Below are 22,019 nucleotides of genomic sequence, written 5' to 3' on the forward strand. Positions count from 1 at the left end.
GGTGTCCTCAGTGGCCCCTCCTCCCTGCCGGGCCTCCACCACGGTCCTCACGGGGGCCCTCAGATGGGTCTGGACCGCATAGCAGATGCTGTGGATGCCCTCCCCCAAAGGCCCCATCCCTCCAGTTCGCCCGCAGCTTCCCGAGCCACTGCAGTGCCCGCGTCTCAGCCAGGGCCTCTCCAGGGCTGCCCGGGCTGGCGTGGCCCCTGCTCAGGGCGGGGATGGGGGTGGGGGCCCAGGCTGGAGGGTGAGGGTCCCGGCCCTTCCATCCCCCTGCCTGAGGCCGGAAGAACTCAGACCAGAGGCCAGCTCTCCATGGAGGTGGTATTGGGACAACCAGGCCTGTTGGGGGGACTCAGCTTGAGAACTTCTCAGAGAGGGGACCGCCCCAGGACAGGCGGGCCTCTCCTCAGCTTCTTGGGGACACTGGCTTGAGCCAGGCTCCGGAGCTCTGGGTCCTGGAGGCGGGGGCTGCGGGAAGGCTCTGACACTCTCTAGCTGTGTCTCCTCCAACATGTGAACTCACATCCCTCGTTTGTAACAAAAACTGACATCTGCTGAGTGCCAGGTGTGCACCAGGCTCTGAGTCTCACCTGACCCTCACAACCCAAGGTGGGTCCTCTGGCTGGCTGCCCACAGCAACGGCCATGCTCCCATCTCCTCGGTAACACGACCTCAGTATTCTCTGGGCCGGGCACTCAGCTCAGCTCCTACATTTTCACCCTCCATGAAGCCAGGAATGGCCGCAGGCTCAAGCTCTGAGAAGGAGGGTAAGGGGAAGCATTGTGCTGACCTCCACCTCTTCCCATGGCCTTCATGGCAGGAGCTCCAGCAGCCACCTTGGACCAGGAGGCAACCACGAGCAGGGAAGCACATGCTGAGGATGAGAGGAGCCTGGGCTCAGCAGGAGGAGAGCACCAAACTACCCCTGGACCATTGCTTCTGGACTGCTTCTCCACGAGGGAGAATAAATCTCTACCTTACTATTCTGACTTTTTCTATCATAGGCCACAGAGCCCCCCTCCAGAGAGAGTATTATTTTTACCTCGAACTTGTGTATATAAAGCAGGGTCTCAGGAGATGAAGGACAGGCCCATGCCCAAGAGGCAAGGCTGGGGTTTGAATCCCATCCAGACAGGAAGACAGTGGTGACGCCGCTGACAGCTGCTGGGGGGGATCCACAGGAGGCTGGGGGGGGAACCCACGGCACTGTGCCAGCCCAGAGGAGACGCCTGGTTGGCAGGCTGGCAACATCATCTCCTCTCGACCCACAGCCTCTGCCCGAGGCTGTCTGATCCAGGCCACTGTCCCCTGGGCCAACAGCATCCCGATGGGGCAGACCCTGCTGGACACAGACAGAGGACTCCAGCCACTCCCTCCTCCCCGCATGAAAGGCCAGGAGCTCCTGCAGAAAAGAATGTAGGTTTATTTGCAGTAAAAACCGTGGTCTGAAAAAACCTGTTGGCGAATGTACAGCATGTGCTCCATTTGGGGTCGCCACCAGCTGCAGGACCCCCAGATCCGTGACCCGCATGCGTCGGGCTCCTAAGTGTTCACAGCTAATCTCAGGCCCAGGTCGGAAGCCCCCGAGGGCGTCCCGGTCCCTGCCGAAGCCCCCGCGTCCCGGCCGGCCCCTCCTCTCCTGCTCCATGCAGTGCGAAGACAAACCAAACCAGACACAGTTTCAAAACAAACAAAAACAGAACAAAACATTCACAAAAACCAGGTTCTACGTTAGATTTTCTCGATGTCCTGTTACCATGATGACTTCTTTCACGATGGCCTCAAATATACATCATTTCTTTGCTTATTATTATAAAATCTCTTCCTTATTATTCACAGACACATAAAGGGAACTTTGGATGAAATAATTACAAACTTTTTTTTCCCCTTAAAAGAAAACACGCTAAACCAAACACAAAACAAAACAAAACCCCCAACAACAACAACAACAAAACCAAACCTTTCTGACAACAGTAGACACAGAAGGGGCTGGCGGGTTTTCTCCCCTTCCAGCCTGGGCTCGTGCAGCACGGGCCGAGCCAGGGGTCATGCACAAAGTGCCGGGTGCGCCCTGACGACGAGGATTCGGGTCTGCTCCCTCTAAGGCCAATTCCTCCTCGCCTTGCCCCACTGCCCTGCGAACATGATCCTGTTCACCCTCACTTCTCAAGCCTTTGCAGGCTGCCTTCTCTCTTCCAGCTGCCGCTCATCATCTCAGACCCCTCCCCTCCTCCTCCCTGTGCCAGGATGCTGGGGGTGTGAGCCAAGCGTGGAGGCTACGCGGCTGACCTCAGAGGAACCCCAGGGTGCAGGGTGGCAACCAGCACCCCCCCAGCAGGGGCCAGCCTTCCCAACGCCCAGCCTCGGCCTGGTCCCTGCTTCTTGCACAGGGCTGTGCAGCTGACTGAAGCGATAAGGGGACACATGTGGCCCAGGTTTCACCAGTAGCTTTGGCACAGAGCTCAGAGGGAGAGTGTCACTAGGTCTCATGCAACATCTGGGCAGAGGAGACAGGGTCTGGCCAAGGCAGCCAGAGGTCAAGGACCAGGAGGAGTCAGGAGCAGGGGGTTAGTGGGCAGAGTCACCCCCAAGAGCACTTATTTTGGGCTGGCCACAGGCCCAGCTCATGGGCTACAGGAGCCCTCGGGAGGAAGATCTGCCAAGGGCCTGGCACCGACCTCCTGTGCAAAGGCTGGGAAGGCCCTCAGGGACCAAAGGGCACAGGAGACCCAGAGGGGGCCGCCTGCCTGGGAGCAGGGGGGCGTCCTCCTGGGGAGGAGTGTGAGCAGCAGGGACCGAGTGAGGGAAAGCCCTCCTTTTGTCCCACCCCCGTCAGGGTTTACAGAAGATGCATCTACCTGGCAGCAGGACAGGACAGACACACACCTAGGATTCGGGGCAAAGAACAGTACCATTGACTAGGAGTAGGGTCAGCCACTTCATCGTTCCTAAGGCCCCTCCCGAGAGAGGGACCTGCCCTGGGGATGAGGGGGGGTCTCTGCATGCCCCTGGTACAGAGGGACATGAGGTGGTGGGGGGACGGCACAGGCCCCCCTGCAATGCTCTCTTCTCTGACACCTGAGCACAGCTATGGCTGAGCAGGGGCTGCAGAGAACAGACTGGCTCTGGTCCCTTCTGCCTCTCAAGGCCTGAAGCCACCCCCAGGTGCAGCAAGAAGCGGGCGAGCTGAGAGTCCAAGGGCTGAGCAGAAGGGGTGGGGGAGGGACCCCTCTGCTGTCCCCAGTCCTCTCTGGGACAGTATCTGCTTTTCAGACCTAGGCTCCTGAATGCCATCTCAACAAGACAGGGGCAAGATGAGCTCTGGCCTCAGCTGTCACCCAGAACCTGGCTCAGGATGCCACTGGCGCTCCCTCTCTTCAGCGCTCAGGTGTGGCAGCCACAGCAGAGTTGGCCCCGATTTCCTCTATGTACAAGGAGCGTACCCAGGACAGGCCACCAAGGGCAGATTGGTGGTAGGACGGTTCACGTGTAGGATTCTGAACACCCTCCCCACCCGTACGGGCTGTTGAAGACTGGAAGCTTGGCGGGCATTTCTCCTCTGGGATGCGGACCTAGGGACGGACTTCAGAGCTGGAGTAACTCTTCCAAGAATACTGGCGAGTCCTGTCCGCGTTCCTGCTGTCACTGGACGCCCTCCTCTTCTACATACGTTGAAGGAAACCAGCCGATCTGAAAAAGAAGGCAGGCTCAGGTGTGTGTGTGCCTATGTGCACATGTGTGGGGGTGAGGGGGAGTAGAGCCTGTGGAGATGGAGGCCCCTTCAAAAGGCTGGAGCTCTAAGCCAGGCCTGTCCCAAGAGAGGCCTTGCAAAGAGGCTGAGAGCCTGGTGAAGCCATGGCCCAGGAGTAGGAGCGACCCCGAAATGCACCAGCCCTGAGCTGTTTTAGACAACCTGCCCATCCTCTAGCTGCAGCCAGAAAAAAGAAATCCTCTCCAGAGGAAAACAACATCACCCAGAGCCTCGATGGTGTTCTATCCACAAGCTCAGCATTCAATCAGGACCAAGTGACAGAAACTAGGAGAAAACGCAGACAACAGAAACCAGCCCACAGGTCATCCAGATGCTGCAGTCATCTGCCAGGAAAGGTAAATAACTCTGATTTGCATGTTTCCAAAAGGTGACAAAAAGGCAGGGAATTTTAGCAGAGAACTGAAATCAGAAATTAAATAGAAATCCTAAAAATGAAAAATATGCAATTACTGCCATTAAGAATCCAAAAGAAGGATTTAACAGCAGATTAGACCAAGCAGAAGAGACGATGAATAAACTGGAAGACGGGTCAATGGAGTAACTGGGTGGAAAACCAGAGAATGGATGAAAACACATAATACAGTGCAAATAACATCTGGGCCACAGTGGAAGAAATAACACCCGCGTGAACAGAGCCCTGGAAGGAGAAACACAAGAAAACAGAGCAGAGACTCAACCCGGAGAAATTCCCCAAACTGATGAGGGACATCAAGCCACAGATTCAAAAATCTCCATGAATCTCAGACTGAATACAGAGAAAACCACACCTGGGCATTGGTGGCAAATCTGATGAAAAGCAAAGGCATTTTTTTACATGTAGCCCAGCAGGGAGAAGCACAGACATTTCCTTCGAAAGAGCAACATGAAGGCTGTTGACTGATTTTCCTACAGAAATGAAGGAAGCGGGGTGAATAGGTAAAATTCATCAATGAAAGATGATACCGGTAGGTGAAAGTTTGATGAGAAATGGGATATTTATCTGATTTCAAAGTATTTCCCTGCAAATTACTTATTAATGACAGTAACTTCACAGTGGAGAAGCCTGGCAGATAACACCATAACCAAGCAATTAGAGTTAATGTCACAATAAGGGGACAAAATGATACCGTATGTCTCCTGATAGGACACACAGCACTGATAAAGACCCAACATCCCCACTGTGGCTCAGGAAGAAATACCAAACAAACATAAATTGAGGGATCGTCTACAAAAATAAGTGGTCCATGCTCTTCAAAAACATCAAAGTAAGGCCAGCCCGGTTGTGTAGTGGTTGCATTTGCACACTCCGCTTTTGTGACCCGAGATTCGCCAGTTCAGTTCTGGGCGTGGACCTGCACACCACTCATCAAGCTATGCTGTGGCTGTGTCCCATGTACAAAACAGAGGAAGACTGGCACAGATGTTAGCTCAGCAACAATTTTCCTTAAGCAAATAGAGGAAGATTGGGAACAGATGTTAGCTCAGGGCCTATCTTTCTCACCAAAAAAAAAAAAAGTCATGTAACACAGAGAAACACTGAGGAACTGTCCCAGAAGAAAGGAAGTTGAGGGTCATGGCAAGTAAGTGCAATTCATGGTCTGGGATGGATCCAGGCCAGGGAAAATAGCCAGAGAAGACACTCTGGGGACAAGTGGAGGAATTCACTGTGGACTGTGGATTAGAAATCGCACTGCATCAAAGGGGAATGTTCTTGATCTCAGGAAATACACACTGAAGTGTTCAGGGGGAAAGGGATATGATTTCTGCAACTGACTCTCAAATGGTTTAGGGAATAATAAGCATACACACAGTTACAGAGAGAGAGGGGGAAAGCAAATGATAAAGCAAATGGACGAACCATTCCTAACCTGCAAATCTGGGCTTGCGGGAGCTCTGTGTACCACAGCAACTTTTCTTTAACTTTGAAATTACATCAAAATAAATTACAAACATTTTACAATGGGAACACTAACAACGAAATGAAATAAAGATGTGTTCAAATCGAACAAAAACTGATCACTTATTAGCAGATTCACACTGAAAGCACACCAGGAGGAAGGAACCTGGGGCCGTGGAACATGGTCTTGGTGGACACACAACAAGGCAGGAAGAAATGAGGAGCCCCAGGCAAGGGAAATAGGTAGTAAATCTAAATGGACACTACCTACTCAAAACAAAAATAACATCCCATGGGTTTAAAAAAATATGTAGAATTAGGATACATGACAACACCTGCACAAAAGTTGGGAGGAAAATGAATACAGTCAAAGGCTGTAAGGTCCTAGCATCGTCTGGCAAGCAGTCACAGCACTAATTTCACATAGTCTGTCGGAAGTCAAAGTGCATGTTGTAACCCTCTAAGGTAGCCACTTACATAACAGGAAAAGAATGCGTAACTAACAAACCAATCAAGGGACGGGACGCGGAATAGAAAAAATATTGATTCATCCAAAAGTAGGCAAGAAAGGAGAAAAAAAGGAGAACTAGATGCAACCGATAGAAAATAAACAGAAAGATGATAGATTTAAATCTAAATAGCTCAGTAATTACACTAAATGTAAATGGAATACATTTTTCTATTAAAAAACAAAGTATCAGATCAGACTGGCTTTAAAAAGTCTGTTTATAATCAGTCGTATCTTAATCTAGCTTAAACATAAGAGCATGGGAAAAGCTGAAAGTAATACAAGAGAGAAAAAAGTAGGCCATGTAAAACACTGATGACCTCAAAAGGCTAGTGTCTCTCTAACAGCAGATAAAGTAGACTTTACAGCAAGAAGGACGGCCAGAGATAAAAAGAGACATTTCCTAATAACAGGGTCAAGGCAGCAGGAAGATTTAGTAATGCTGTAAACTAGTGGATCTAAAACTTAAGTCTGCACAGAAATCACCAGGGAAACTGGCTGGCCTCTCGATCGGGCTGAGGGCCCAGCTATGTGCTTATTAAAACACAGCCCCAGGAGGCACCTGGGAGCTAGTGGTCCCAGCTCTCTAGGTTGGCCAGCTAGGACTCGGCGGCCTCACACTTCTGAAGGGCTGCCAGGTGGGAAATGGATCAGGCCCGAGGTCCTGCCTCCAAGGGGCAGACCAGTTCCCACCACCTGGCAATGGAATGGCGAGTGATGGGAGCCAAGGCTGCCTGACCCTCCACAGCCCAGCGTGCCTGCCCGCAGGCAGCCACAGCCCCAAGGAAACCTGGAACGTTTCCTGCTCGGTGGTTGGTGGAGCTCCAGTACCACTGGGTGGGTGCTGAGTGGGCCTTAGGAAATGGCAGGAGCCCAGCGAGGACTCATGGGCCCTAGTCTTAGTCCTGTGGCCTCCTTGCCTGCAGAGAGGCCTGGGCACATGCAAACGACCTGAAGACTACATAAAATCTGTCTCCCTACAGTGACCACAAGGACTACAGAATAGGACCAAGCACAGACACGGTGTCAGACAGCCTTGGGTCCAGATCCAACCTGGCTTCCTCGCTGGGTGACCTTGGGCTCATGGTCAGTGTCTGGAGCCCGTGGACACCCAGCCTCCTGGGCACCATCAGCAGGTGCTGGAGCAAAGTCCTGCTGTGGTGCCAGCCTGCCCGAGCCCACCTCCCTGAGTGCCGCAATGAGGCCCGGCCTCCCCTGTATGGGGCCCAGGGGTCAGGGGCTGGCTGCACTCACCCGTCCGTTTGTCTCGCCCTTCCACCAGCCTTGGTCACCACCGATGCGGCTGTAGATTTTCACCACGTCGCCCTCCCGCAGTGAGAGCTCCCGCATGTCCCGGGCAGCAAAGTTGTACCTGGCCACAGCCGTGCCGATGACTCGGGGTGTGAACACTGTTGGGGGAGATGGACAGCGTCACACAGCTGCTGGGCAGGGCCCAGCCAGGACTGGGGGCCCTTGGGCTGAGCTGGGTCTCTCCCTCAGGGCTGGCCCTGGGCCGTGAGAGGAGGGCCATCAGGCGGAAAGGCTCTGAAGGGTCAGATCAGGCTCCAACCACAGGGCCCCTGGCTCCTCTGTGGGCGCCCAAACCTGTGGGCCCATGGCCCATCTGGGTCGTCCCCAGTCAAGGGAGTCACAGCAGTCACCACTCCCACTGGGGGCCATCACAGACGAGCGTGTTTGTGGGGATGAGAGTGGATGCCCATGCTCTGCCCGTTACAGCCCCTGCGGGGCCTCTCCCTGTGTGCCCGGTGCATGGGTGTCCTGTGGCTGGTGGACAGGTGAGTGACCACTGCCAACTCCCAGCCTCCACTCTGACAGAGTGCCTGGGACGGGACCCCAGAGCGCTGGCACCCGAATTCCCTCCTGCCCCCAATTCCAGAGCCCCAAACCAAACTGGAAACCCAGCTGGACCAGCTCGGCCCGGGACCCGGGTGTCCTGATGGACAGGTGACAATGACTGCGGTGGAGTCACACACGCAGCTGCCGGGGAGGGCTCTGACTCCAGCAGTGGAGGGCCATGCGGGTGGGGCCAACCGAGACCCCATCCCCCTGCACCCAAGTCCCACGGCTCCTCCTTACAGCTGCCAAGTTGGGCCCGCCCGGGTCTTCTCCCGCCTTTCCCCGAGGTGGCCACCCAGCTGGCTGCCGCTACCGGAGGCAAAGCTCTTGAGGAGCAAGAGGGACAGCGGCTCATGAGCTGGGGAGCAGCCGCTGGGTGAGCGTGTCTGAGAGGGGTGGCAGGGAGGAGGGCAGCGCCCGGCCTGACTGTGTCCTCGGGTGCCAGCAGCAGCCCCGCCCGCCCACTGTCCTTTCCCCCCATCCCGTGTCACCCGCCTACACCCCACCCCAGGCTGCGGGCAGCTGTGGACACTCAGGCGGGGGCTGTGGGCCAGCGGGCAGCCCCGGCCAGGCCCCCCGCCCCAGGAGCAGCGGTACCTGACCAGAAGGGCGCGGAGGAGCCCTGAGAAGCAAAGCTCAGACCCTGAGGACTGAGAAGGGAAAAGTTGTAGGAGGCGCAGGAAGCTGCAAAGAGGCAGAGAGAACGTGAGAGAGGTGCAGGGGCGTGCGCGCGCACTCGCAGGCAGGCACAGCCGGGGCTGGGGACGCAGCCCAGCCCTGCCCAGGGGCCAGAGGGACAGGGGCCAGCACGGCATCAGGCCCACCCAGGCACGGGAGTGGCCCAGCCATCTGTGAGCTGTCCTCACCCCACCTCCCTGCACTTGTTTGCCGGGACCACCACCCCGAAGCGGGCAGGCAGGCTTGCACGAGGATTGCTTTGTGCAAAGAGCCCAGCCCCTTGCCCAGCACACAGTAGGTGCTCACGAAAGGCCGGTCAGTCCTCTCCTGGCCTGCTCTGCCCAGGTGGGACTGCGGCCCTGCAGGCCCTGCGGCTGGAGGAAGCAGGTGCCTCAGTGCACAGAGTCCTGGGCTGGACGCCCAACGCTCTGGGCCCACCCACCCCTCACTCCAGGCGGCCCCTGCCCTGGGCTGTGGAGCCCATTTGCAAGCAGAGGGGCTGGCTCTGGCTCCTGCACGGGAGGCCCCCAAGGGGCTGGGCTCAGAGAAGGATCTGAGGACAGCCGGGACCTGCCCTGCTCTCTCCCCACGCCGACCTCCAGGCAAAGGCACCGAGAGTCGGAGCAGCGACTCAGAGCTAGCACTCTCCACTTAGCACGTGGGACCACCAGGGCACCCTGGCCCAGAGGGTGCTTGTGTCGGGCGGGGGGACCATGGCCCACTGCTCCTGGGGGTGAGGATCGGGAAGGGGCTCCTGGCCCAGGTCAGTGCAGCACACAGGAAGCCTTTCTCGAGGGCAGGTGGGCAGTAGGGGCCTGGGCAGTGGGAAGTGGGATGGAGGGGGCACCTCCGGGTGAGCCCTGGGGTGCCGGCGGGTGCGGGCATTACCTGGGGACCGGCTGGAGGCCCTGGAGGCTGCACGCTCCCGCGCCTTGTAGGGGTACTTGAGCGTGGTGTCCAGCTGCTTGAAGCTCTCCTTCAGCGAGTGGCACTGGTAGTACTCCACCAACTCCTGCAGGACACACACGCTCACTGACCACTGCCGCTGCCTCCTGGCAGTCCTCCGGGGTGTCCTGGTTTCCCTCTCCCACCTCCTCAGGTTCACTCGAGGACTCATCTTCTTGACCCCTGAGAACTACTCCTTTCCCTCCCCCCAGCCCCCAGCCCCCAGCCCAGGGTGAGTGGGCAGTATCCCAGAGACCTTTGATCCAGCAATTTCTCTCCCAAATGTGTCTAAAGGCAAAATCAGGGAGGATGCAGAGATTGAGGGACATGGACACTCCTACAACACTCTTTGTAATGGAGAAAAACGGGAGCCCCCTGTGTCCTACACCAGGGAAGTGCTTCCAGAAGTAACAGCCTATCTGAGCCACCGCCCGCCACACAGCAGCCAGCCGGGGCAAGAAGGGGGCTTGTTAAATGAGGACGTTGACTACGTGGAAGAGCAGGCTGGACGACGTGCAGGAGGCCCGGGGCTGTTTGGAAAAGCTGTGTGTAAGCCACCCCCGGGCCACACTTAGGGCGGGAGGACTCGCCCTGAAATGTGAACATCAGTCTTTTGGGGGTGGGGGGTCACTGCTTTACTCTGTGCTTTCCTGTGTCTTCAGCGGGGTGTCTAAGGGCTCTGATGCTCTAGTCGCGTGTTCTCAGTACGGGGAAGCCGGGTAACCAAGAAAAGAAAGAATGGGTCTGATTTTAAAACCATCTTAAGAAGGACTACGCCTTTGACTGCATTCTGGCTGGGCTGGGCGGTACAGGGGTCAGGGGGTAGTGGAGGGAGAGGCAGGTAGGGTCAGGTGTGGGAGGGTCACGTGGGGGCAGGTGGGGAGGGTCAGGTGGGGTCAGGTGGGGGAGGAGCAGGTGGGGAGGGGCAGGTGGGGGCGGAGCAGGTGGGGTCAGCTGGGGCAGGAGCAGGTGAGAGCAGGTGGGGGCAGGTCGGGGAGGGGTGGGGGACTATTAGAAGCCACACTTGTGTGAGGTCGGCTACATGGCCAGGCCCCGGATGGAGCCTCGTTGTGCTATGTTTTCTGGCTCTGGTAGGAGGATTGGGGTGAAGGGACTGCTGGTGGCCAGGGTGGGCTGGGCCCTCTCCCGCCACTGTGCACCAAAGTCAACCCACTGGGCCCTCTGGGGACTTCAGGGGACAGAAGGCCCACCTCGGGGCTGTGACAAGGCCCTAACTGTTCCAAGGTGCCCTTCGAGCCCGTCTTCCTGGGTCTCTCCCACACTGGGATGACTCGCTCCTCCCCGGGAAGAGTCCGCAGCCTGGCCTGCAGGACATGGGTGCAGCAGGCTGCCCCTTCTCAGTGTGGCTGCAGGGGGAGGCCTGGCCCTCCTCCCACGCTCGGGGCCAGGCCAGCGGGAGCCACGGGATCACGTACCAAGAGGCTCTCAAATTTCTTTGCTTCTGTGATGTGGATCCAGCTGTCCTTCTCCACCACCTTGATGTGCTTCACCTCGTCGTTGAACCTGGGCAAAGCGCACGGACCACGGAGGTCAGTACGTGGGCCACGTGGCCCCCAGCCCCCTGGGGGTCCAGGCTCACTGCATGTTTGCTGGAGCAAAGAGCCTGGCCTTGGCCACACCTCCCACTCTTATGGCCCTGCCCTCCCCTCCCTTCCCCTCCAGGCTCACGCCAGCCTGGGCCTGTCTCCTACTACTCGCCCTCCCCTCTGTCGGTCCACTTTGCCCGTTTGAAGCCCAAACTCCCAGGTCAGCCTCTGGCCCTGGAGCCCCACACCTCCCCTCCCTCCAGCCCCGCTGAGGCTTCCTATCTCAGGGTTCTGCTCATTCCCTTCTCTGCACTGGGCACGTCCTCCCCTTCTCTCCATTTCTCACATCGCCTGGAGAGGCCTTCACAGCCTGGTGTGTAAGTCGAAGGTCTGACCTTGGCCCATGAGGCCGGAGGGGAGCAGCCTCACCCTCAGGGCTGACACCATCTCATAAGTCTCTTCCTCCACACCTCCACTCCAGCCAGCGAGGCCTCCAGGCTCCTCCTCAGACACGCCAAGCACAAGCCCACCAGGCCCTGGCACGGGCTGTCCCCTCTGCCCAGAATGCTCACCTTCCTGCCGTCCTCACCACCCCCACCTTGCCTCTTCAGGTCTCAATTCAAATCTGACTTTCCTGGAGCCTCCTCCTATCCCTCCCTCCCAGAGACCAGCCCAGCCTTTGCCAGCTGACACCAAAGCCAGACAAAAATGTCACAAGAAAACCACACACCAGTATCCCTTAGGAACACAACCGCAAAAATCCTCAACAAACCATTAGCAAATGAAACCTCTCCACGTGCACGTCTCTACAAACCAAACACACAAAAGGACTTCACACCACAGCCAAGCGGGACATTGCAGGAATGCAAGGTTGGCTTAACACCAGAATCCAGTTTATGGGATAAACGGTTGTGAATGCCCAGCTTCCCAGTCTCCTCTCCTGTGGGGCTTTTGTGGACCACCCACTGTTTCTCCTGGATTAAAGTGAGCAGAGTGTGCTCAGCCCCACCCCACGCTCCTGGGGCAAGGCCCATCTGAGCCCCACTCCAGAGCCTGCAGGCCAGGCACACGGAAGGTGCTGTGCCAATTCCTATCAGGCAAGTGATGTCTCTGCCACTTCTCTGCTTGGTGCTGGCCTCCAGCCTCCGCCCCAGACCTACCACCATGCCCCACATTGCACGTTTCTCCCAGGGCCCTATGGAGACTGTCACTGACAGGACCCACCTGCACTGTGTCACACTCCTTATGATGCTCCCACCACCCACGGCAGGTACCATTGACCTCTGCTCGAGAGCAGGTCCTGAGTATTAGGTAAGCTGGGTCACGTCCAGCTGACCTTTCCTTGGACATTTGTCACTTTCAATGTTGGGGTTCTCTGGACTTTAGAGCCAGTGCATTTGTTTCAGACCCCAAACAATCGTGGGGCCTCTTGGAAAGGCCGTGGGGATCCTGGCACTGTTGGCCCACCTGTGGGGGCTCATCCTGCGTTCCAACTCCTTCTAGTTGCCCTGATCCTGACCCCCACCACTTCTACCACTTGTACCCACTGGGTGCAGATGTCGAGGGAGCTGGTTCACACGAGAAGAAGCAAACAGCAGCTGAGATGGGCAGCGGGCGTGGGCCATGTGTTCAGGGCCTGGGCGCGGCCCTGCTGAGCCGGGCCTGCACCTGCCCCTAAGGGCCAAGAGGCCTCCTGTGTCCTCCAGAACAGCCCCTCTCTGCTCCTGCATGTCGGCTCCTGTTACTCGAACCAGAAGCCCCCAGGCTGGAAGGCTGCAGACGTGGCCTGGTCACAGGGCCTGCCCCGCCCAGCACCCACCCAGCAGACCAGAGGCAGCCTTCCCTGGACATAAGCCACCTGTGTGAGCTCTCCCATCGAGGTCACGGCAGACCAGAGCCCTCTATCTGCTGGCCTGTGGCCTCCTGTCCACTGGACGTCCTACACTGAAGGGATCAACTGCCAGCCAGACTCCGTCTTTGAAGAGCGGGGGCAGACCCACCAGAGGTCTGGGCAGAGCTGACAGTGGGCCCGGATTGTTCAGGCATGTCTCGGGCTGCTACGTTGTGTAGACCCAGTGAAGATGCCCTTTCATCTCAAGTGTCTGGTTTGAGCGATACATTCCACGGCCACCCCCTGCCCTACAAGCCCAGGACCTGGAGGGCAGTGGGCTCCGTGGTTCAGAACCGCATTGGGGAGGGGTCCCCTTGACGTACTTGATGCTTATGGCAAAGCGCTCTGCCTCTGCCGGCCGCTCCCTGATCAGGTAGGTCCCGCTGGCATGGGACTTGAGCAGGTTGTCGGTCTGCTGCCTCTCCATGTTGCCTGCAAACCTGGAGCGAGACAGTCTCTTAGGGGCCAAAGAGGAAATGAGAGTGGAAGCATTGACCAGCCTGAAGGGTGGACGAAGAAGTCTAATATGCAAAATGAGCCCACCAGGAAATGTGGTCCCTCCCTACAGGAGGGAGAGACCAGACGGGGGTGGGTCCAGGGGCATCTGCATGCACACAGCGGGCGCAGGAAAGATCATGGGGGAGGGGATAAGGACCCCAGACCTCACCCATCCACTGGGGGGTTTCTGCTCTGCAGAACCCTCGGCCTGCAAGAGGTGTTCAGCGTAACAGGAACAGTAGATCAAATTTCTAAGTTTTCACTACTTAAGAAGCAATAGCAGGGGCCGGCCCCGTGGCCGAGGGGTTCAGTTTGCCCGCTCTGCTTCTGTGGCCCAGGGTTTCACCAGTTCGAATCCCGGGCACAGACATGGCACCGCTCATCAAGCCGTGCTGAGGTGGCGTCCCACATGCCACAACTGGAAGGACCCACAACTGAGAATGCACAACTCTGTACCGGGGAGCTTTGGGAGAGAAAGGAAAAATAAAACCTTTAAAAAAAAAAGGAAAAGCAATAACAAAAACTGCTCATGTGTGGGAGTTTGCATCCTGTTGGAACACACTGAACATCTCCGTGAATGGGTTTTGCATAGACTTGCCCCTGGGAGGGCAAGGCAAGCCCACCCTCACCCCCGCGAAACAAAACCTGGTACTGTCCACACCACCTGTCAGGCGGAACTGGGACTTTCGTAAACACTGGGCACCCAGGACAGAATCTACATTAGAAAATTAAACGGCCCTTTGTCACTCCGTCAACTGAAAACCACAAGTCAGTCCTTCACGGGGTACATGAGACCTCAGTGCATCGTGAACGACGTCCCTGATCAGACCCGGGGGCCTCTTGACCACATGGACAGAGTGCCCGAGCCAAGGTGCTGGGGACACCGAGGGTGCAGGCACAGCGTGCTGCCAGGCACAGGGGTGGCTTCAGGGACAAACCCCAAACCGCGACCACGAGGGCAAACCCTCCTGGGGCAGAGAGCCACCACACTCAAAGTGCCTATTAGTCTGTGGTGGCTGTGGGGCGAGCATCTGCAGGGAGACACTGTCACCAAGGGCTGGGCACTCGGTCATTGTTCGAGGCAGCCCAGTGACCCAGCAGGCAGTGATCAAAGTTGCACCCCAAGGCTGACATGCATCTGTGACACATGCCTAAAACACCGACCTTCACAATTTCATTACTGCAAACGGCCTCGCTGTTCTCATCCAGCAACTGGATGAGAAGTCACGCGATTGTAAACTTGGCCTTAAACAGACCCCTTTTATATATTTCATATGGTGAACTCAACTGATACACACAAAAGGGCTTCATTCTCCCAAATGTTCGGACCTGACGATCTGTTCTGGTGATGGGGAAACAGCACCTCAGAGGAGAGAGCACCTTGCAGGCCCCCGGCAGTTTAGGGCCGAGGAAGGAGAAGGGGGCTGGGGGCAGCGGGGCTCAGCCGCCCTGGAGACAGCGAGAGGAAGCCGGGGCCCAGACCCAGCCTGCTCCTGAGCTTGTGGGGCCGCACCCCACAGCCAAGGGCCCAGTGCCGATCCACTCACCAAGGGTACGCGGTGTAGTCGATCTCCCGGGACGGCGGCCGGCCAATGGGGGGCTGAAAAAGAGAGCATTCGGGTTAACACCCCGCACCCAGGGCCATCCACAGAGTGGGGGCCGGAGGGGGCTTGTCGGCAACGACCCCACCCTCGGGTCCAGCACCTGCCACCAGGACAAACGTGGACTGAGCCCTGGAGCCACTGTGAGGGCCCTGAGGGCAGCGGCTGGGTGACCATCTCTGAGTAGATGCTCAGCAGGTGTGACAATGATTGACCGACTGAATGAATGAGTAACAGCCAGCCAACAGTGCACCGAGTCCCCAGGGAGGGCAGTGACCAAAGGCGGTAGGAATTTCTCAGCAGTGGAGACAGCACACCCGACAGCTCTTTGCTGCAGAGGGGTCTGAGGCCCCGAGGGGGTGCGTGGCCGGCAGCAGCGTGGATCTCCAGGTGGCAGGCCGCACACTCCCTAGACCCCATCCCTGGCCGGAGCCCCCATCCTGGCCTCCCCTCACTGGGCCACAGGCTGGGCACACCCTCACAGGCTACCTATCTCCTCTGCACCCCATTCACCAGGCAGATGGGGAAACTGAGGCCCATGGTGGGGACGGAACCTGTCCCAGGCCACCCAGTGAGTTAGTCACGCTTTTCCTCCTCTGCTGTCTGGTCTCCCTGACCTGTCAGCAAGGCCTGGCCGGCAAGGCTTTCTCCTTCAGCTGGACAATGGGAGGGCACAGAAGCAGCCGGCTGGGCAGACAGTGTCCTGAACAAGCCCAGGACGTCCCAAGTGAGGCCCAGCTCTCAGAACCCTCAGCGCCCTGGCCACTGTGCTCCGGAAGCTTCTGTGGAAAGTACTCACTCTTCCATCTACGGGGCAGGGCTTCACAGACGAGCTCGGAAAGTAACCTGACTTCCTGGTTTGCACCAGCCGACCCTGGAAGAGGACAGAGAAGATCAGGGCCACCGGGGCCCGGCCTGGCCAGTGACGGGTGTGGGGGCATTTTAGTGTCTGCTCAGCTCGCCAAGGACAGGACGAGGGGAGCTCCTGAGAAGTGCATTAGAGCGTCACCTCCCCACAGGTGACGGGGGAGGAAGGTGAGGGTGTCCCCACAACACAGATGAGAACACTGAGGCCCAGAGAAGTTAAGTGACTTGCTCAGAGCTGGCACTAGACTAGAGCCCCATCTCCTGGCTGCCGTCCGGTTCTCTTGTCTACACCAGCCCTTCTCAAACCATAAGGGGCACATGGACCCAGGGATCTTAATAAAAAGACATTGTCTGGGAGGGTCTGGGGCGGGGCCTGGACTCAGCTTTCCCTCTCCCAGTTCCATCTGCCAGGAAGACCCTCCCAGGGTCCTCCCATACCTCCTCCTCAGCCTCTGCTTGCAGATCAGCAAAGTGTCTCTGCAAGGCCACCAACAAATGATGGCCCTGGTCACAGCTGGGGAGGGGACTGGGTGGCAGGGTCAGCGTGGGACAGAGACTTTGTACAGCAGACACCTTTCTGCCCCTTGAGAATCTCAGGTTATGTGCAGGCACGGTCTAGTACAACAAATTCATAAGTAAGCACATACTGACAAGGACCATTGCAAAATGACAACGATGGCAGTAACAGTAACACGAACATTAACGAACGTTTGCTCTAATGTCAGCTCTAGCTGGCCACCTGGGTGGCCCAGGCTGAGCTCCTGCGGCACCACGCTGACCCTTGTGGGTCTGGGGGCTCCCTTGAGCACTGGGGCTTGGAAGAGGTGCCCAGGGGCAGGTGGGCACAGACAGCGCCACCTATTAGGGCTTTTTAACTGAAACAGTGAGTTTCAAGGCTCAGAACTATAAACCATCACACTGGCATCTGTGGGGCCTCCTGGGGAAAGGCGGGGGGTGGGCCTCAGTCCTGGTGTCCCCCAGGGCCGAGCACGGTGCCTGGCCGCCTCGCAGCAGTGCTGGCCTGGACGGGGGCAGGGTGGGGAGGAAGGTGGGCATGATATGGCCGAGGTGGGGCCTGGGGGCTGTACAGGAGGCACCGAGGCAGGAGGCAGACGGGGACGCAGGGCTGGGGACCCCTCAAATCCATGTCATGGAGGGAACCGAGGCCTTGCCGACAGCCCACTTCTCTCCACCCGTGAGGGCTCTCACCCTCGCCTGCCCCTGCCCGGGGGTGCAGGACCCTGTGCTTCTGCCCTGGGGGACCCCACCCTCCCAGGCCCCAGACCCACCTCCCACCACGGAGACGCGGGGTCGCCTCGCAGTAGCTCGATCACGTCACCCGTCTGGAAGGTCAGCACTGGCTTCCCGGGGGGAGGGGGGTTGCCATGGTAATTCTGCACGGCCACCATCTTGGGACCTGCTGAGGACGGAGCAGCAGGCACCACTCGCTTGGTAACTTCGTCCTGGCTGCAGCCCGCCACCCCATCGCTGCCCTTGGCCTCCCCAGCCTTCTCAACCCCTCGGGGCTGCTGGACAAGAGACCACTCCCCACGCAGCCACAGACAGACACACGGACCTGTACTGCCCCCCAAATTCTTCCCGTAACCCCGCCCCCGTCTCTGTTCTGTATGGTAAGTAAACTGTTTATCCGAGAAACAGAGTCAGGGTATCATTGTGCGAAGAGCAACTTATTTTCAGAGGGCACTTTAGGTATTTTCTTCCAAACACCTTTCAAGTCTGTGACGAGAGACAGCCCCGAGGAGCAGGAGGGCACCTGCCTGTTAGACGGGGTGTGTGGGGGGGGGCACCAGGGGTCAACAAGGCCAAGGCCATGCCAAGGCCACACCACTGGTCTGGGGCAGCACTGGGGCTGAAACGGGGGTCCTGGCTGAGCCCCCTGAGAATCTGCAGGCAGCGCCTAGACCGAGCCCTGCTGTGACCCACGGGCCCCTTGTGGCTGTGTCTGTGGGCCCGGTCCCGATGCTGGCGTGCCCACAGCACTGGCATGGTTCTGGGCGTGCGTTTTCCATAATCAGGTCTAGATTCTGTTAGGCACAGCTCGGGCCACCCCAAACACGGGGCTTTCGATTCTCAGCATCTAAAAGCTATGCTCCTATTACACAACGCAAGGCACGGGGATACAAGGAAACAGGAAAATGGTCAAGTGACGTCTACTCTGCTGAGGGTCTTGGCTCAGCGCTCCGCCCCATCTGAAAGGACCCTGACCCCACGCCCAGCGTTGCATCATTAGAAACTAAGAGGGCTCCGGGGGAGGTGGCCGTGAAGGCGGGAGGGAGATGGGGCCAGAGGGAAGCACACACTCGGGGAGCCGGGAGCTGAGAATGCCGGGCCAAGCTGGGCGGTCACTGTGGCCAGGCGTGGCTCAGCTCCCAGGGTGACCAGTGGCACGGACAGTGGCTGAGAGGGCCCGAGTCCCGCAGACTCACCCGGTCCCGCTCCAGAGGTGTCCTGTGAGGGCAAGGACAGACAATAGTGATGAGGGAAGGCTGCCCAAGCATCGGACACTCCCTGCCCCCCACGTCCCAGATGGAAGGGTCAAGGCAGGAAGCAGGGGGGAGGAGACGGACACGCCCTGGCCTCCCACAGGCACTGGTGACACTGTTTCCCCAAGTGACACCCCACCTGCCCCCCACTATTATTACCTATACTCTGCACCTTTGTGCCTCTCTGCAGCCCTGGGACATCCATCCCTTTTCCTCTCCTATCCCTTACTATTAATTCCTACCTCCTCCAGGAAGTCTGCCCTGACTGCTCCCCGCCCTGAGCCTGGGGTTTGTTGACTGTCTGGGACATGTCCTGCTGCACAAGACTAAGTGCTGGATGTCTGTCCTGCTCCGAGAGCACCGCTCTGTCCCCTAGGCAGGGCCCAGGAAGTGTCCTTTAAGTGCTGTTTAGTTTGACTGAACCCCACGGCTGGGGTGAGGCGTGACGCCCACACCCCATAGATGAATTCAGGGACTTCATCCTCAAGTCAGCTAAACAGAGGGCCCGAGGTCAAATCAGGATGGGGGCAGGTGGGTGGATGCACGTCACAGAGCTGGGCCCCCCTCGCGGCATGCAAGCAGAATGGGGGGCAGCCAGCAGGGCGGCAGCTGCCAGGGCCCCGGGAGGCCGTGCACAGGGACCCATTCCTACTGACACCCACGAGGAGAACGAAGGCCCCTCGTGACCAGCAGCAGCTCGGGGTGTGTGGCCCCAGGGTGGGGAGAGCCGGAGCGAGGGGGTCGTTTTGGCTCCGGCTCACAGGGCTGAGTGGGGTGCGGGGCAGCGGGCAGGGTGGGGCAGTTTGGCGGACTCACCAGGTCTGCTGGAGAACCTGAAAGGGAAGCACAGTGGGCGTTAGGGGGCAAGCTGCCAGGCCCGAGGGCATGGTGAAGTGCGTGAGTGAGGCGAGCTTCGAGGCATAGATTACACACACACAGCTGGAGGTGCCAGAAGTCTCTTAATTACTTCTCACGGCAAATTCTAGCTCTGGTTTTAGGGGCGCACGGGAGAATGAAGCCTGGGTATCAGACCCGAAGGCAAACAGATTTTCCTATGTGGGCCGTTCTGCTCCAATGGCGGAGTACCTGGATCCCTCGGTGGAAGCCGGGCTCAAAGGGAAGATCTCCACAATTGATTAGTAATGCCTGCCGTGGGCAGGTGACAGGAGGTGTTGGTAGGCATGCTACCTATTTGCCAGGATGTTCATTTACCAACTTGGGGCACCTCAGCTTGTCAGATGGAAGGCAGATGTTCTGAAGATTCTTTCCACCTGCCCTCGGGTGACCCAAGGGGAGGACAGAGAGCCAGGCTGGCCCCAGCTTTCTGATAAGCTGGGCTGCCACCTCACTGGACAAAGCATGGACCACAGTGGCTAAGGCATGTGGCTGATGTGACCTCGACACCCTCTGACACTCAAGAGTTGCAGCCTGCTCGGGGCAGGTGTGAGTATCGGACAGACCCCACAGAGCAGAGATTCCAGGCTCAGTGGACGTTGGGCGGGGAGGGGCGGGCAGCCCACCCGCTGCCCACACGGAAGACAGCAGGAGGCTTTGCCCCGACGAGGGCTTCCCAGGGAGAGGCTGGCGTCTCTCGGGGGTCCCCTGGCCCAGGGCAGCAAACAGTGTAGGCTGCCTCGGCCCCGGTGATTGGCAGGTACAGCCCAGAGGTGGAGCTGACCAAGGGCCCAGCAGCGGCCTGGAGCCCACGCCCAGAGAGGGTAAGAGGGCAGAGCAGCTCCCAAAAGAGAGCAAGCAGCTGGGAACTCTCCAGAGGAACACGGCCAGAAGGGACTGGGGCAGGACAACGTCCCCAGCAGAGGGAGAAGTGAGGGAACCACGCATCGCCCTTGGGAGAACCACAGGCTCCTTGAACTAAAAGCAGGTGCCCAGCGAGGACTTTTAATGACATAGGGAGGATGCTCAGGATAACTTCAGCTTTCAAAAGAGGTGAAATCGCCTGCCTGGGTAGGTCCCAGGTGTGTTTATTATGAAAATATCAGAAACAAACAGAGACGGGGGTGGATGGGCACGTGCATCTGCAAAAAGGAGAGGAGGCCACGAGCTGTGCCTGGAGGCACTGAGCTCTTTTCATCTTCTCTTTTACTCCTCTCTTTCCACATTTCTATGGGAAACGAGGATTTAATAACCAGGGGAAGAAAACAGAAAGAATATTTTTAAGAAAGAAAACTTGCAAAGACATATACGAAAGTTTCGCCTTTGGTTATTTCTTGATACGTTTGTGGGTGATGTTTATCTTCTTTATTTCATTTCTTCTCTTTTCTTTCTCCAAGTTTTTGATAAGTAAGTATGTTACTTTTAGGATCAGGAAAAAAATGCCGAAAGAAACGAACTGTCCAGTCGCCTAGTGCGGGGGACAAGTGGCCACAAGAGGGCAGTATTGACGGGCAAAGCTGAAAAGCCGCGTCTGGGCCGGCAGGTGCCCGAGGTGTCTCCTGGCCCCGAGGAGGCTGCTGGATTGCGGACAGGGCAGGAGTGGGGTGCCTCGGGCCTGTGGCCGGGCCGAGGGGTTTGGGCTGACCTGTGGGACCCTCCTCCCAGATCAGGGAGCTGGGCCAGCCCTCACAGTAAATGCGGAACTGACAAAACCTTCTATTCTGGGCAGCGGTGTCTCGGGGTGACGAGCAGCTCTGATGTGATTTTCTGTCTACCTGGAACGAGCTGACCTCCTCTGAGAGCCGCTTCCCATGTGGGGACCGCCGTGTGACAGCACCATCTCATGGCAATGTGGGAGGGGCCAGGTCGCCCGCATGAAGCACGGGGAGCGGAACAGATCCCCAGCAGGTGCCCCGACCCCCGGGCTTGTGCTTCAGAAGGAAGCCTCGGCGCCCACTGCCCACTGGACCCAGTGCTCAGCCAGCCCCTGCCGGGTGGCTCGAAACCTTCCAGAACCATCTCAGGATTTTCGGCTGACCGTACAGCTTACCCCAGGCTGGGCACTCCCTCAAACCCATCCCCAAACCAAGAAATTTCAGAGGCGCCTCGGCACCCGGGTGCCAGCAGTGGGGCCCAAGTCCCTTCCCCTTCCTGAGCCTCAGGCATCTGCGTCTGACACACAGGCACAGAGAGAAGGGGGCCTGGTGAGTGCTGTGCGCACACAAGCGTGCTTGTGCAAGTACGTGCATGAACCATCTACTAACATGGCCGCAGCTGAGGAGGACCAGGTCTCCCTGGGCGCAGGATAACCAGGGTGAAGGATGACTGCGACCCGAGTTTCTCGGTGATCGGAAACCTCCACGCAATCGCCCAGAATGTTCCGTGCCCATTTTGGGGGTGGAGATTCCACAAATTTACAACTGGAATGGGGCAGGCAATGCAGGAGAGGCAGAGCAAACCCCTCGAGGCTAAGAGTTAGGAGGGAGCGCAGTGGCATGGAATTCCCCCACCGTCTGGGCCTCTCGACTGTGTGATCTGAGGCAAGTGTCCACCCCTCTCTGAGCCTCAGTCTCCTCAT

At 57.9% G+C, this 22,019-nt stretch overlaps 1 protein-coding gene across 8 annotated transcripts in view; it reads right to left on the reverse strand.

The window, feature by feature from the left end:
• Nucleotides 1-1,403: 1,403 nt before the first annotated feature.
• The window catches only part of VAV2 (vav guanine nucleotide exchange factor 2), a 191,146-nt gene continuing 170,530 nt past the window's right edge, over nucleotides 1,404-22,019 (reverse strand). For 2 of the 8 annotated variants that reach the window (XM_070595452.1, XM_070595455.1), the window contains 11 exons: nucleotides 19,364-19,380; nucleotides 18,491-18,512; nucleotides 17,333-17,460; nucleotides 15,976-16,050; nucleotides 15,123-15,175; nucleotides 13,401-13,517; nucleotides 11,076-11,163; nucleotides 9,583-9,706; nucleotides 8,614-8,700; nucleotides 7,414-7,568; nucleotides 1,404-3,693 (listed from right to left, as the gene is read on the reverse strand). In XM_070595452.1, the coding sequence (XP_070451553.1) occupies nucleotides 3,646-3,693; nucleotides 7,414-7,568; nucleotides 8,614-8,700; nucleotides 9,583-9,706; nucleotides 11,076-11,163; nucleotides 13,401-13,517; nucleotides 15,123-15,175; nucleotides 15,976-16,050; nucleotides 17,333-17,460; nucleotides 18,491-18,512; nucleotides 19,364-19,380 (914 nt within the window). In that variant the 3' untranslated portion in view covers nucleotides 1,404-3,645. Of the gene's footprint in view, nucleotides 3,694-7,413; nucleotides 7,569-8,613; nucleotides 8,701-9,582; nucleotides 9,707-11,075; nucleotides 11,164-13,400; nucleotides 13,518-15,122; nucleotides 15,176-15,975; nucleotides 16,051-17,332; nucleotides 17,464-18,490; nucleotides 18,513-19,363; nucleotides 19,381-22,019 lie in introns of all 8 variants that reach the window. The other 6 variants (XM_070595451.1, XM_070595454.1, XM_070595457.1 and 3 more) reach the window with 3 other exon arrangements.

The sequence above is a fragment of the Equus przewalskii genome, chromosome 26 (assembly GCF_037783145.1).
Source record: "Equus przewalskii isolate Varuska chromosome 26, EquPr2, whole genome shotgun sequence".
Lineage (NCBI taxonomy): Eukaryota > Metazoa > Chordata > Mammalia > Perissodactyla > Equidae > Equus > Equus przewalskii.